Source organism: Suillus plorans (assembly GCF_016647745.1).
Source record: "Suillus plorans strain S12 chromosome Unknown HD556scaffold_2, whole genome shotgun sequence".
In the NCBI taxonomy this organism is placed as follows: Eukaryota; Fungi; Basidiomycota; class Agaricomycetes; order Boletales; family Suillaceae; genus Suillus; species Suillus plorans.
The window spans coordinates 224387-235138 of record NW_024537386.1 but is presented as its reverse complement, the minus strand read 5'-3'; the positions used below and the strand labels follow the sequence as shown (position 1 = coordinate 235138).

At 47.6% G+C, this 10752-nt stretch overlaps 5 protein-coding genes across 5 annotated transcripts; 2 read left to right on the top strand and 3 right to left on the bottom strand.

The window, feature by feature from the left end:
* Positions 1-665: 665 nt before the first annotated feature.
* HD556DRAFT_1321383 (peptidase S8/S53 domain-containing protein) lies at positions 666-3912 on the top strand. The gene is made up of 10 exons (XM_041301340.1): positions 666-800; positions 949-1118; positions 1181-1597; positions 1654-2086; positions 2140-2312; positions 2368-2636; positions 2686-2761; positions 2819-2891; positions 3030-3271; positions 3328-3912. The coding sequence occupies exons 2-10, from the start codon at positions 1101-1103 to the stop codon at positions 3472-3474; spliced, it is 1848 nt and encodes a 615-aa protein (XP_041166814.1). The 5' UTR covers positions 666-800; positions 949-1100; the 3' UTR covers positions 3475-3912.
* On the bottom strand, positions 3874-5294 carry HD556DRAFT_1302845 (uncharacterized protein; the record flags this gene model as incomplete). Its single annotated transcript, XM_041299553.1, has 4 exons — positions 3874-4239; positions 4525-4647; positions 4756-4779; positions 5010-5294. The coding sequence occupies 4 exons, from the start codon at positions 5292-5294 to the stop codon at positions 3874-3876; spliced, it is 798 nt and encodes a 265-aa protein (XP_041166813.1).
* A 311-nt stretch (positions 5295-5605) lies between these two features.
* Positions 5606-6290, top strand: HD556DRAFT_1436315 (uncharacterized protein; the record flags this gene model as incomplete). The annotated part of the gene is made up of 4 exons (XM_041305549.1): positions 5606-5748; positions 5787-5970; positions 6019-6039; positions 6108-6290. 4 exons carry the CDS (start codon positions 5606-5608, stop codon positions 6288-6290), a joined length of 531 nt encoding a protein of 176 aa, XP_041166812.1.
* Positions 6291-7115: 825 nt separating this feature from the next.
* On the bottom strand, positions 7116-8433 carry HD556DRAFT_1428502 (terpenoid synthase; the record flags this gene model as incomplete). Its single annotated transcript, XM_041304717.1, has 5 exons — positions 7116-7221; positions 7280-7545; positions 7596-7878; positions 7931-8105; positions 8259-8433. The coding sequence occupies 5 exons, from the start codon at positions 8431-8433 to the stop codon at positions 7116-7118; spliced, it is 1005 nt and encodes a 334-aa protein (XP_041166811.1).
* Positions 8434-10015: 1582 nt separating this feature from the next.
* HD556DRAFT_1436313 (uncharacterized protein) lies at positions 10016-10401 on the bottom strand (the record flags this gene model as incomplete). Its single annotated transcript, XM_041305548.1, has 2 exons — positions 10016-10171; positions 10255-10401. The coding sequence occupies 2 exons, from the start codon at positions 10399-10401 to the stop codon at positions 10016-10018; spliced, it is 303 nt and encodes a 100-aa protein (XP_041166810.1).
* Positions 10402-10752: the final 351 nt, after the last annotated feature.

Genomic DNA, 10752 nt, shown 5'->3' with positions numbered 1-10752 from the left:
GATGCATGAGACACTGTGCTTGTGAATTCGGAACACCCAGGATATCATGGTGCACGATAACTTGGCAGCAAGAGAGAAGAATCCACAACGAACCTCTTGGAAACCATCACAGTTACACTCCTCGCTGAGGCAAATGACTCTGGGGATCAGCTCATGGCTATTTCACCCGTATCGCTGGTCTTGGACTACCGTGACCGATGACGGGACACACAATGGTACCATGAAGCGAGCTCTAGTGGTTACAGGTGGTTACTCATACTCGATATCGGTATGTGACTTCAGGCATGGAAAAAGATACCAAGCGTAACCAAGGCTTCTATGGAGGCACACCAACAATGTAGTAAATTGTTTGGGGCAGTATTCAATTCGAGTGCGTACAACATGAGGCCTTTTGCGACCCATGATGATTTTGGCGACGCTGAGCTTTCGGTGCCACTGTCACTGTACATCAGTAAAACATCTGGTCCCTTACCTTACTTATTTTTCTCGTGCAATAAGTAGAAAGTGCACGCACAAACTGTGCACATGCGAACAATCGTGACGGGAAAACTCTCTTAATTACATAAGGTAGTTCACGAAAAGTCATGTGATCGTTTACGTGTATATGAATGAGGAATGCATTCAATGGATATATCTAAGTCTTACTAGTACCTCTCGTGTGGACAACGTCGGGCCCACGATCAGCACACGCAGTGCTCATACAATGTCAATCACGTCAAGTGATACAGGGTTATGGCTGTTTCACACGCGAAGAGCACTCCTCAACAACACCTTGAGTTCTTTGTTGTGATGCAGTGAATATACTAGGAATCTCTTGTGTGCTGGCGGAGGATCATGGCAACTTTAACCACATGGTTTACTCCACCCCAACCGTATGATTTACTTCATACACATGACAGGCAAGTGTATTTCTCCGAGATTAGCCTGAGCAATCGGGCTTGTCACGGTAGAAGCAAATTAATGGGCCAAACATAATGTTTCAGGTCTATCGACACGTATAACGAAGCCTTATCATTTGCCAGCTTAGTGACCGAAGAACGTCAGCGCTCAGCCGGCCACGTCAATAAAACCATCGAATACGTATTCCATTGTCTTGGTTAATGTTGATCTCACTATATGTAAGTACTCGAGAAATCATCGTGAGTACCAACCCAGTTTGTGTTGTGCACTGACGATGAAGTTCGTCACTCTGCTTGTGTTTCCCTTCGCCGCTGCTCTCGCTAGCACTGTACCCTTCAAGGGCTGCCAGCAAAAGGTGAAAGAGAGTATCCACGGTCCACCCCCCGGGTGGTACAAGCATGCTCCCGCACCAAAGCACGACATGCTCGAGCTCAAGATCGCTCTTTCTCAGCCCAGGTTCCCGGAACTTGAGCAGCACCTCTGGGAGATAAGCGATCCTAGCCACGCACGTTACGGGGCGTACTTGTCGAAGCAGGAGACTGAGACACTCATGGCCCCCCACCCTGAGACTCTGGCCGTCGTCAGCGAATGGCTTACCTTACACGGTCTGGCAGAAGAAGAAGTTATCCATTCATCCGCACGCGATTGGGTTACTATTCGTGTCCCGGTCGGTCTCGCAGAAGAGATGCTGGATACTGTGAGCGAGGCAATGCCACCTTTGGAGATTACAATGCATTGACAGTTTATTTCTAGACCTACCATGTTTATAAACACGCTGAGACCGGAGAGAACATCGTCAGGACTACGAGCTACAGTCTCCCTGACATCTTGCACCATCATGTTGATCTTATTCAGCCTACGACCATGTTCGCTCGTTTCAAGGCATTCAAGAGCACACTGCACTGGACTAACCAGGCACAGCCTGCGACGCCATGCCCGCCGGGCAAAACGATCACGGGGCCTGCAGGCAATCCCGTCGACGCGAGCTGCAACTCTACGATCACCCTTTCTTGCTTGAGACAGTTGTATAATGCAGAGAACTATAAAACAACCGCCACAAACGGCAACAAGCTGGGTATCACTGGTTATCTTGAACAGTATGCCAATAATAAGGACCTTCAGCAATTCTACCTGGCCCAAAATCCTTCTGCTTACGGTTCGAATTATACTTTGGTTTCTATCCATGGTGGGTTGCAGTCCGGACTTCGTCGATAGTCATCTTGTTCATTTGCTTCACAGGCGGAAAGAACAATCAGAGTTATAAGGAGGCAGGTGGGGAAGCCAACCTTGACACTCAGTTTGGTTTCGGACTCGTATGGCCCACTCCCGGAACGTTCTACACGACTGGTGGAAGGCCTCCTTACATCCCTGACTTGGTGTACCCGAAGAATCAAAATGAGCCATACACATACGTACGTTCAAACCATCACGATTGCGGTTGAATGTATTAATGACTATGATCTTCAGTGGCTTGAACACTTACTTTCACAGAATGATATTCCTCAGACAATCTCTACCAGTTACGGTGATAATGAACAAACTGTCCCGTACGCCTATGCGAGCCGTGTTTGCGCTGGTATGGCGTCTCTCGGTGCTCGCGGTGTTTCTTTGTTGTTCTCCTCTGGTGATGGTGGTGTCGGTGCTGGCGGTGCCGACCCTGCCACTCAGTTATGTAAATCCAATGATGGGCACAATGTTACAAAATTCCTACCGGCATTCCCCGCTTCCTGCCCATAGTGAGTGGTATTTCTAATCAAGGAGTACAGCAACCAATTTGGACCACAGCGTGACTGCTGTTGGTGGTACTGTCAACATCCCAGAGACTGCCGTGTCTTTTTCTGGTGGTGGATTCAGCAACTATGTAAGTAATCTCTGCCCCACATAAAAACCTTCTGACCCATACATTACAATGTATAAGTTTGCTCGTCCTGCGTACCAGGAGGCTGCTGTCTCTGAATACTTAGCGATGCTCGCTCCCGGCACGTTCAAAGGTCTCTATAACTCGTAAGTCACCACAAGCTGGCGAACGCACAATGCACAATTGACTCATCATCTCTAGGACCGGACGTGTATGTTGACTCTTCAACTTGCGTAAATCTTATGGAAACCGTTTTTCTAGGCATATCCAGACGTGGCAGCACAAGCAGAAAACTTCTCTGTCATTTATAAAGGTCAGGAGAGTCCAATCGGTGGTACATCCTGTTCTTCGCCCACCTTTGCCGCATTTGTATCCATGCTGAACGACGCACGCATCAATGCTGGAAAGACTCCTCTTGGTTTTTTGAATCCATTGTTATATTCCACTGGCTACACTGCATTAAATGATATCACCCAAGGGAACAACCCGGGATGTGGAACTTCGGGCTTCAATGTAGGTCATGTCTGCACGCCTTCAGGTCACATTGCTGATGTGATACCTGTATGCAGGCCACTGTTGGATGGGATCCTGGTGAGTTCATGAAGGCAAACAGAGTTATGACGTGTCTACATGCTGATCATATCTGTAGTCACTGGACACGGCACACCCAACTTCGAAAAATTGAAGGACTTGGTCTTGGCCTTGCCTTAAATTAAATCCACACGAAATCCATTCTGGTAGACAGGATCCACGATGGATGTACGTGCATCGTATACACTCACTCCTTCACTCCTGTAGGGTTTTCACCGAACAATTTTATATGAGCGAGCAAAATCATGTACTGAGCGGTTCAAGGCAGTAACTCGGACCGACACTACATGATGGACAACAAAACAAGGTCATGCGGAGCAGGGAAGTGATGTTGTTTTAATCTTTCATCTCCGCATTCTTCTTGAGGTCTTCCCAAGTATTCCATAAACCAGCACAGAACAACCACTTCCGAAAGAGCGCAAGAGTACAATTATATATAGGCCCATCAGAGCGTCTAATCCCTTATTCCGGCGTCCGCGCGATCCATCACCGCGATCTACACGAGTCAGTATTTCCAACAGCCCTTATTCCACTCGCAGGCAGGCTGTGTCACTCGTATTACAGTCCCTGGTGTTGCACCGATAGATATTTCGGACCTCCGAGTATAAGGTTGACTGTGATCTTCGGCGATGCTTGCGCGTGTCAGCCTGGACTGGTCCGATGGTTGCTCCCGTTCCCAAGCTCGTTGAGGCTGCAACGTTGCCCGTCTTAACAGCTCTTAGCAACGGTGAGTCACTAAATGATTGAGAACGTCCGGCAAATGGCTTTGGCGGCTGGCTCTGGATGGAGATTAAACGCTGCTCAATGGTGGTGAAATAACTCGCGATCCGGCGGTGTGATGATATAGCACGGTCTTGTCGTATCGAATACTCAAATTTTGTCTTCTTGAGCTACACTACAAAGAGATCTACAAATACATTGAATTTCAAGTATGAATTAATTCAAATCATAATTCATGTTGTCTGAATGCAGTAATTCCAAGGGTTTTCGTCAGATATTCCATAGACATGATGCATGATATAACTCGTACCCTTAAGGAAGTATGATTGCTTGTATCGGGTGTCAGTGTGAATACGTACTACTGCGGTTGAGAATAATTGTACCACAGAAAAATGTCACAAATGAAAGTATTAGATTTTAGATACCAAATGATCATGATACTGATGTAGACTGACTTGTTGTTCTAGTCTATCAGATATATCACCTCCCACACCTTGCGCCTGCCGCCACCCTTGTGCATGATCGATATTTCCCGCCCACTCATGTGAGCTCCGAGTCTTCGATACTCCTGACTGTCTCTATGATGTCCCCGTTAAGACACAAACCACTTCAAAGGTCACAGACCCTCCTGAGAACTGAACGTGTAGCTGACTTCGAGTAGTGCGAGAGGCTTCGGACGGACTTACATAAACGTTGAGTACTGAAGGGAGCTGATTCACTGAAGATACGAGATACGCATGCGGTCTTCATATGTGAGAGATCTAAGCGAGCGCGAGTGGTGAAACATGAAAGGGAAAAGTCTAGGTATGAATGCAAGGGAGAAGTGAGATAACAATCAGACGAAGCAGTTAAGGGAAAGGTTGACATACAAGGAATATGAACAAAGGTGAAACATTAAGAGCATGTGCGGAAAAGGAAAATAATCGAAGACGAGGCGTACGGAGTCAGAACCGCTGAAGTGCTTGATGCAGGGTGCGTCCATTGCTAGAGGCAAAGCCGTCCCTATATCGTTGTCTGCACCACTCTTCCTCAGCCATTCGTGCCAGTCGTTCGGCACGCTGTCTTTCTTCGCAAGCCCATGCTTCTGCAGCCTTACGGGCGGCACATGCTGCGTCCTCGGCTTGCGCTCTCTCGCGGCGCTGTTGTTCGGCCTCTTCGAGGGCAGCCTGCGTTCTCCTAGCTCCCGGATGCTCTGCCTCAAAGCGCCGTCATTCTTCTTCCGCATTGCGCACGAGCCATTCAGCCTCTGCACGGGCTGCCTGAGCAGCACGTTCTACTTCTTGATACCCGTCTATGAGGCAAACCGTTGATTTTAATATTGATAGGCCAGAATACACCACTCACCAACTTTGTTTATATTTGGAGTACTTACTACTTAGTCGCAAAGGCGTAGCACAAGTTCGGGATCGAAACATCATATCCACTGTCATGGTAGGGAATCGTCTAATTGTTATCGGTGATGACTCAGTAGAAGTTTGTTTGGCAAGAGCCTCTAATCCAAACAAGCATTAACGTGAGCATCGGTTTAACTTAATAATGCTACTGGAATGGTGCACGCTCAGTCCTGCAGGCCCGTCAATGCTCTCTGCTATCAGATTCTCGTCACCAAGCAGAGTGCATTCGATCAAGATATTTCCCACAGACGTGCAGCCCTTTGGTCAGTGTCCAGACACCATCGCGTAAGTGCAACTATTTTTGATCATGCTGCATAATATAGAGATAACCATATAGTCGGCCGCACAGGACCAGAAGCGCCCTTTCTTGATGTATATTTCAATGCCTACCACGTGAGCTCACTGGTGGACGCGAAGCAAAAGCTCAAGGCACCTAATGCACTCATGCCAACCGTCATCCCATACGCAGGCGGTGTAGTGGAATATGCAGTGAACATGGGCTCTGAGGTACTTTGAATGCCATTTATATCTTGTCTTTTCCAACTAAACTCTCAGTTCGCGACTCGTTCAACGATTGTACGTGGAGACTTTGAAATAGTATCATGGCAATATAAAGCGATGATGTTTCAGATAGCCCACCCAAGCCAACTGCTGATTCTCCCTTACCCACCCATCCCTCTGTTTTCCTCGTGCCTGCCTTAGACGCTGCAAAGAGTAACGAACCAACTGCTCTTGCGAGGAATTTGCTGGCACTCATTCCCAATGCGCCCTCCCTTTCCCTCGTCATCCGCCTTATGTTCTGCCTCAAGCAACCTGATGATGATTAGAACCTCCCGGAATTTCAGCATCTTTACTCCGACCTGAACGAGGAAGAAATGGATATCGATTGAGATACTGCATTCCGATCTTTGAGCCATCCTGTGGTGGATGACATTTCATCAGAGCAATCGCATCGTTTTGCAAAAAAGGTCTCAGAGGCCGTCGGTCCCAGGGTACGTCTTGCGAAATAAATCCCCACCCGAACCCATTAACTCATTTCGTAGGACGATGCACAGTCATATCTCAATGCAGGCATTCTTGCTCTGCTTCACAGACTCCTGAGTTTGTACAAGCTTTGATCGTAGGTCAATTCTTAGGTGCACAGTACTTGTTTTCACACTTGTAGCCAGCGCTCGAACCCGAGACGATATTTGACCCGTCAACCTTAGATGAAGACGCTCTATTCACACTTTTGGATGCATCTACGAATCCTGATATATCGCGGTTGTTGAAGGCGTCGTGGTTTCTTAATGTCTTACCGCTGGCAGTGCTAATGAGCTTGCAGAGATAAAGAGCGAGGGAGTCTTGCATGCGAACACAGCAGTTTTCCTTGCATATATCGTAACGCGCTCCTGCACGGTAGTGCTACCTGTGCATCTCGTCTATTCGTCGTTAAGCTTTCCTTTTCATTCACAGGCTCACGGTCATGACGGAAGTTCCTGTAGAGCGTCAATTTCCATTCCCCATCAGCCAGTTCCTTCAAATGCGTAGGATTCGGAGAGGCAATACCATGAGACAACATAGGAACATGTAGACGAATGGCAGCTAACAGATTATCCAGGGGAAATGGATTGAAACAAATACAAAAAACCTGCTACTGACCGCAGCGGCAATCAGCATGGTCCTTCGCCACCCAGGATGCTGGCTTCGCTGTGGACCTTTGGCCATAATGGGACGAGCCTACTTTCCTGTATCTCCGCAGCCATTGTGCCAAAATACCTGAAAAATAATTCATCGTAAATGACAATTCAATATATCAATGGGAACTTCTTAGGACCTTTGATCATCGAAACTCCAGCAATAATTTGCTCGTACCCAGTTTCCTACTCCATCAAGGTATTCCTTGACTAGGATGTCGGTGGAAGGGCCCCATGAAGGGATGTTCGCAAGACCGTTGATAAACCTTGTCTCAAGTTTGGTGTGATAGGCGGCTGCCCAACCCATCGCACTACCTATGTCGAGGCCAAACTCTACCATGACAACGGTTATCAACGAATTATAGTCGGTCCCGTCCGCTTGTTCTTTATTGTACGAGACCATATCCTATTAAAATCGTCAGCATACTCGAAACCAGGTCTTTAGTACGACTTTACATTGTCGACTGTAATCAAATCTGCAGCACATTCAAGCATATCCACGATGGCGGGATGGTGATACACTTCATCAGGGAGATTCATCTCCATTCCACATAGTGCGAACCAAGGTAACATGCCACCTGTCTCCCGTCGGTACTTGAAATGTTCATCGATACCGAGACAATGTCTTTGTTCGCGGTCAATAGCCTCGACAGCTACTGCACGAAGGTATGTCGTAAAGCTATCAATAAAGCGGGGGTAACAAGTCGTGCTTATGGTCTGCATCGCACGAGCCGAACATCTACACAAAATTCAGAATCATGCTCAAACAAGCACCGGCAGAGGGTACTCACTGTCGCATCATTTCTCCAACGATGTATTCACCTTCTGGTCGTATCTTGTAAGGATTGTGTAAGGCATCGATGACGATGTCTACTATCCTTTCGGCACCTGCTGCAGTGCTTCTATCGGTGACCTCATCTACAACGAGTTGCACATCCAGTACTTCGCAACCGACTCGAAGATGTTCTACTCGGCAAGAATAAAGTCAAGGCTCAGTAGTGTGCGTCAGGGGTTGGATACTAACCTCCTGATACAGTGGGATGAGCCAGTGCTACCGCGTAAGCTATAAAACGATACACGTCAACGATCTTCAGAGGTAACATCGTGGATAGCTCCAACCTAAATCATACTTGTCGAACGCTTTCAATAACCCTGGACCCAAAGTTTCGAAACTACGAAACCAAAAACCAGCTTCGATTTTCACAGCCTCGTAATGAGGGTTAACCAGTGCGCGAGGCCATGGCCAGTTGGTCATGGTATCCGGGAGGTAAATCGTCTTTGTGCGAGCATCCATGACCTCTTATTTCTGATGATCAGTAATAGAGCTTATGAGTTGTAGGGGGCTGAGAATAGATGGCATGTCACATACCGTCCCTTTTATACAATGTGAGGACAGAAATTTGGCCTTACCTGCATTCCACCGCCGCCGATCAGTAAATTGATAAGTTTTCGACGTCACCTCCAAGTTGCCAACTATTGCGATTGTGGAGGATGTTCTTTGTCGGTTCCATCCGGTCAGTAATCGATAATCCGTGACCAGTTGCGGTCTAAGGCGACAGGTTGCACTGGCAGAAAGGGCCGGAGCTCGAGCCTGAGGCTCCCAGTAAGAATCGGACAGATGCCCTCGCATGGGGAATGACGGAAATCGATGGAATCTGAACAGCTGGATGTCCGTATATGAGCGTCGACAAATGGCGCGTTCCGTCGATAGTACTCATCAACAAAACAACACGTAGCGTTACTAGCGTACATGATCATATATGGTCTTGTGAAGTTTTTTTTTTTATTCCAATTTTTGTCCTTTGCAGATTCACGGTAGTGCTCATGTAGGACATTTCAATCTATGTTGGGCTATCATATTCAAATTTTGACACGTACTCGGCCGCCGGTGGCGGGCAGGTACAGGATTACATGGTGCAAACATGTAGTGGTGACTGGGTGGACCTTGGGGACGAAAGGTGCAACCGGGTACTTGTTTGGCGTGCGCCAGGGTGAGCGTGATGAAACCATATAGGCGAGTGAGGGTAGTGTTGACTTCGAGGATGCGGACACGCGGGGAGAAGGACAACTATGACAAAAGGTATGATCTCAGTATCCGGGAGGAAGACTCCACGTGCTAAAAGTACCTATGACAAAAGGTATGCTAAGTCTTTGTTAGCTGATGATACGTTATACGATGGTACTGGTGCTTACATCTCAGTATCCGGGAGGAAGACTGAGATGCCTAATTCTACGAGGGTTCGTTTTTATGTGCGGGTAGAGTAGGAATAGAAAAATATGATTCTGAGACCGTTTAACAGGACATTCGGCCGACGACGAGCTAAGACCCGAAACGGTGCGCTCGTTCCTAAACAGGCGTATTAGACGCGCCTTTTAACAGGTAGATGTATATGTGGTATACAAGGGTGTTGATACATGACTCGGAGGTGGGAATGAGGATGGGTAGGCTTGGTGTGTACGATTTATACAGGCGTTTTTATCTACATGGGAATGGGGCTATATCAGTCTGGGGGTTTGCGAGGCGGAGGTCTTGTGAAGCTTATATCAGCACGCACGTCTGTTTATCATATTATATGGTCTTGCAGTGATCTTGTATGAGTGTAGCAGACAGGTGAATTTCTTGTAATCTCAAGTCACGGAGATTTGCATGGATGCGGGAAGACTGGTGGTTACTTGCATGGAGGTAGCAAAGACCGGTAGCGACTTGTATGATAATTAAAAGACTACTGTTGGGTTACATTCGTCGCTGCCGCAAGGTCGAGTCTAAAATCATATTTATCAACTCTCGCTACCAAGTCAGCGCTGCTTACCCATCCTAGTACTCGCAACAATTCAAGAAATCACTGAAATTCAGTGTCGTACAAGACAATCAGTTGCTAGAGCTCTGTGTACCCCTCATACTCATCTACAGCATCATCTTCACCATCCTCCGGTCCCACCTCATCGTTGGCCTCCTCAAGACCAGGCTCACCTCCTTCTTCATTAGTCCCCTCTTCTTCCTCATCAATTTCCCCATATCCATATCCATCCATCTGGTGCACGTGAGATATACTCGATGATGCCGACGGCGACCATGCATAAATGGGTATCTTCGTGTACTTTGAGGACGGGATACAGGAATGGCAGGAAGGCTTGAAGATGCGAGGGCGGGTGAGGGTGAGAATGCGAGGAGGGGTGAAGATACGAGGGCAGGTAAACGTGTGAGGTCGGTGAAGATGCGAGGAGGGGTGAAGATGTGAGGGCGGGTGATTAGAGACGACATTCAGTGTGAGAATCTGAAACATCGACTTTACGTCTCCAGGAGTTGGGTACGCTATTGGCACAACAGCGCGATCGCCGATAGCCAAATTTAGTCATCGGAGCGTTGCCGCGGCTCCGCCTTATTGCCGGTTTCAGCTGCGGCCCCAGCTATGAAAAGCTGAATCGGCAAATGGTCCCAGCTTATATCATATACGGTCTGACTCGGCTCGACTTGCAGTTAAATTCACTGATTCCATTTATTGCATTGCAGCTATATGTCTGGTACGAGTCATGTAAGAACAGCCTGCTTGGAACTGGCAAGGCTGGATCAACATTGCAAGGCGCCTCAAGACTTTTTAAAATACACGATTCT

Coding starts and splice junctions, on each gene's coding strand:
- HD556DRAFT_1321383 (XM_041301340.1), top strand. Junction 1,598..1,653: donor CAGAAGAGATGCTGGATACT/GTGAGCGAGGCA, acceptor GTTTATTTCTAG/ACCTACCATGTTTATAAACA. Junction 2,313..2,367: donor AAAATGAGCCATACACATAC/GTACGTTCAAAC, acceptor TATGATCTTCAG/TGGCTTGAACACTTACTTTC.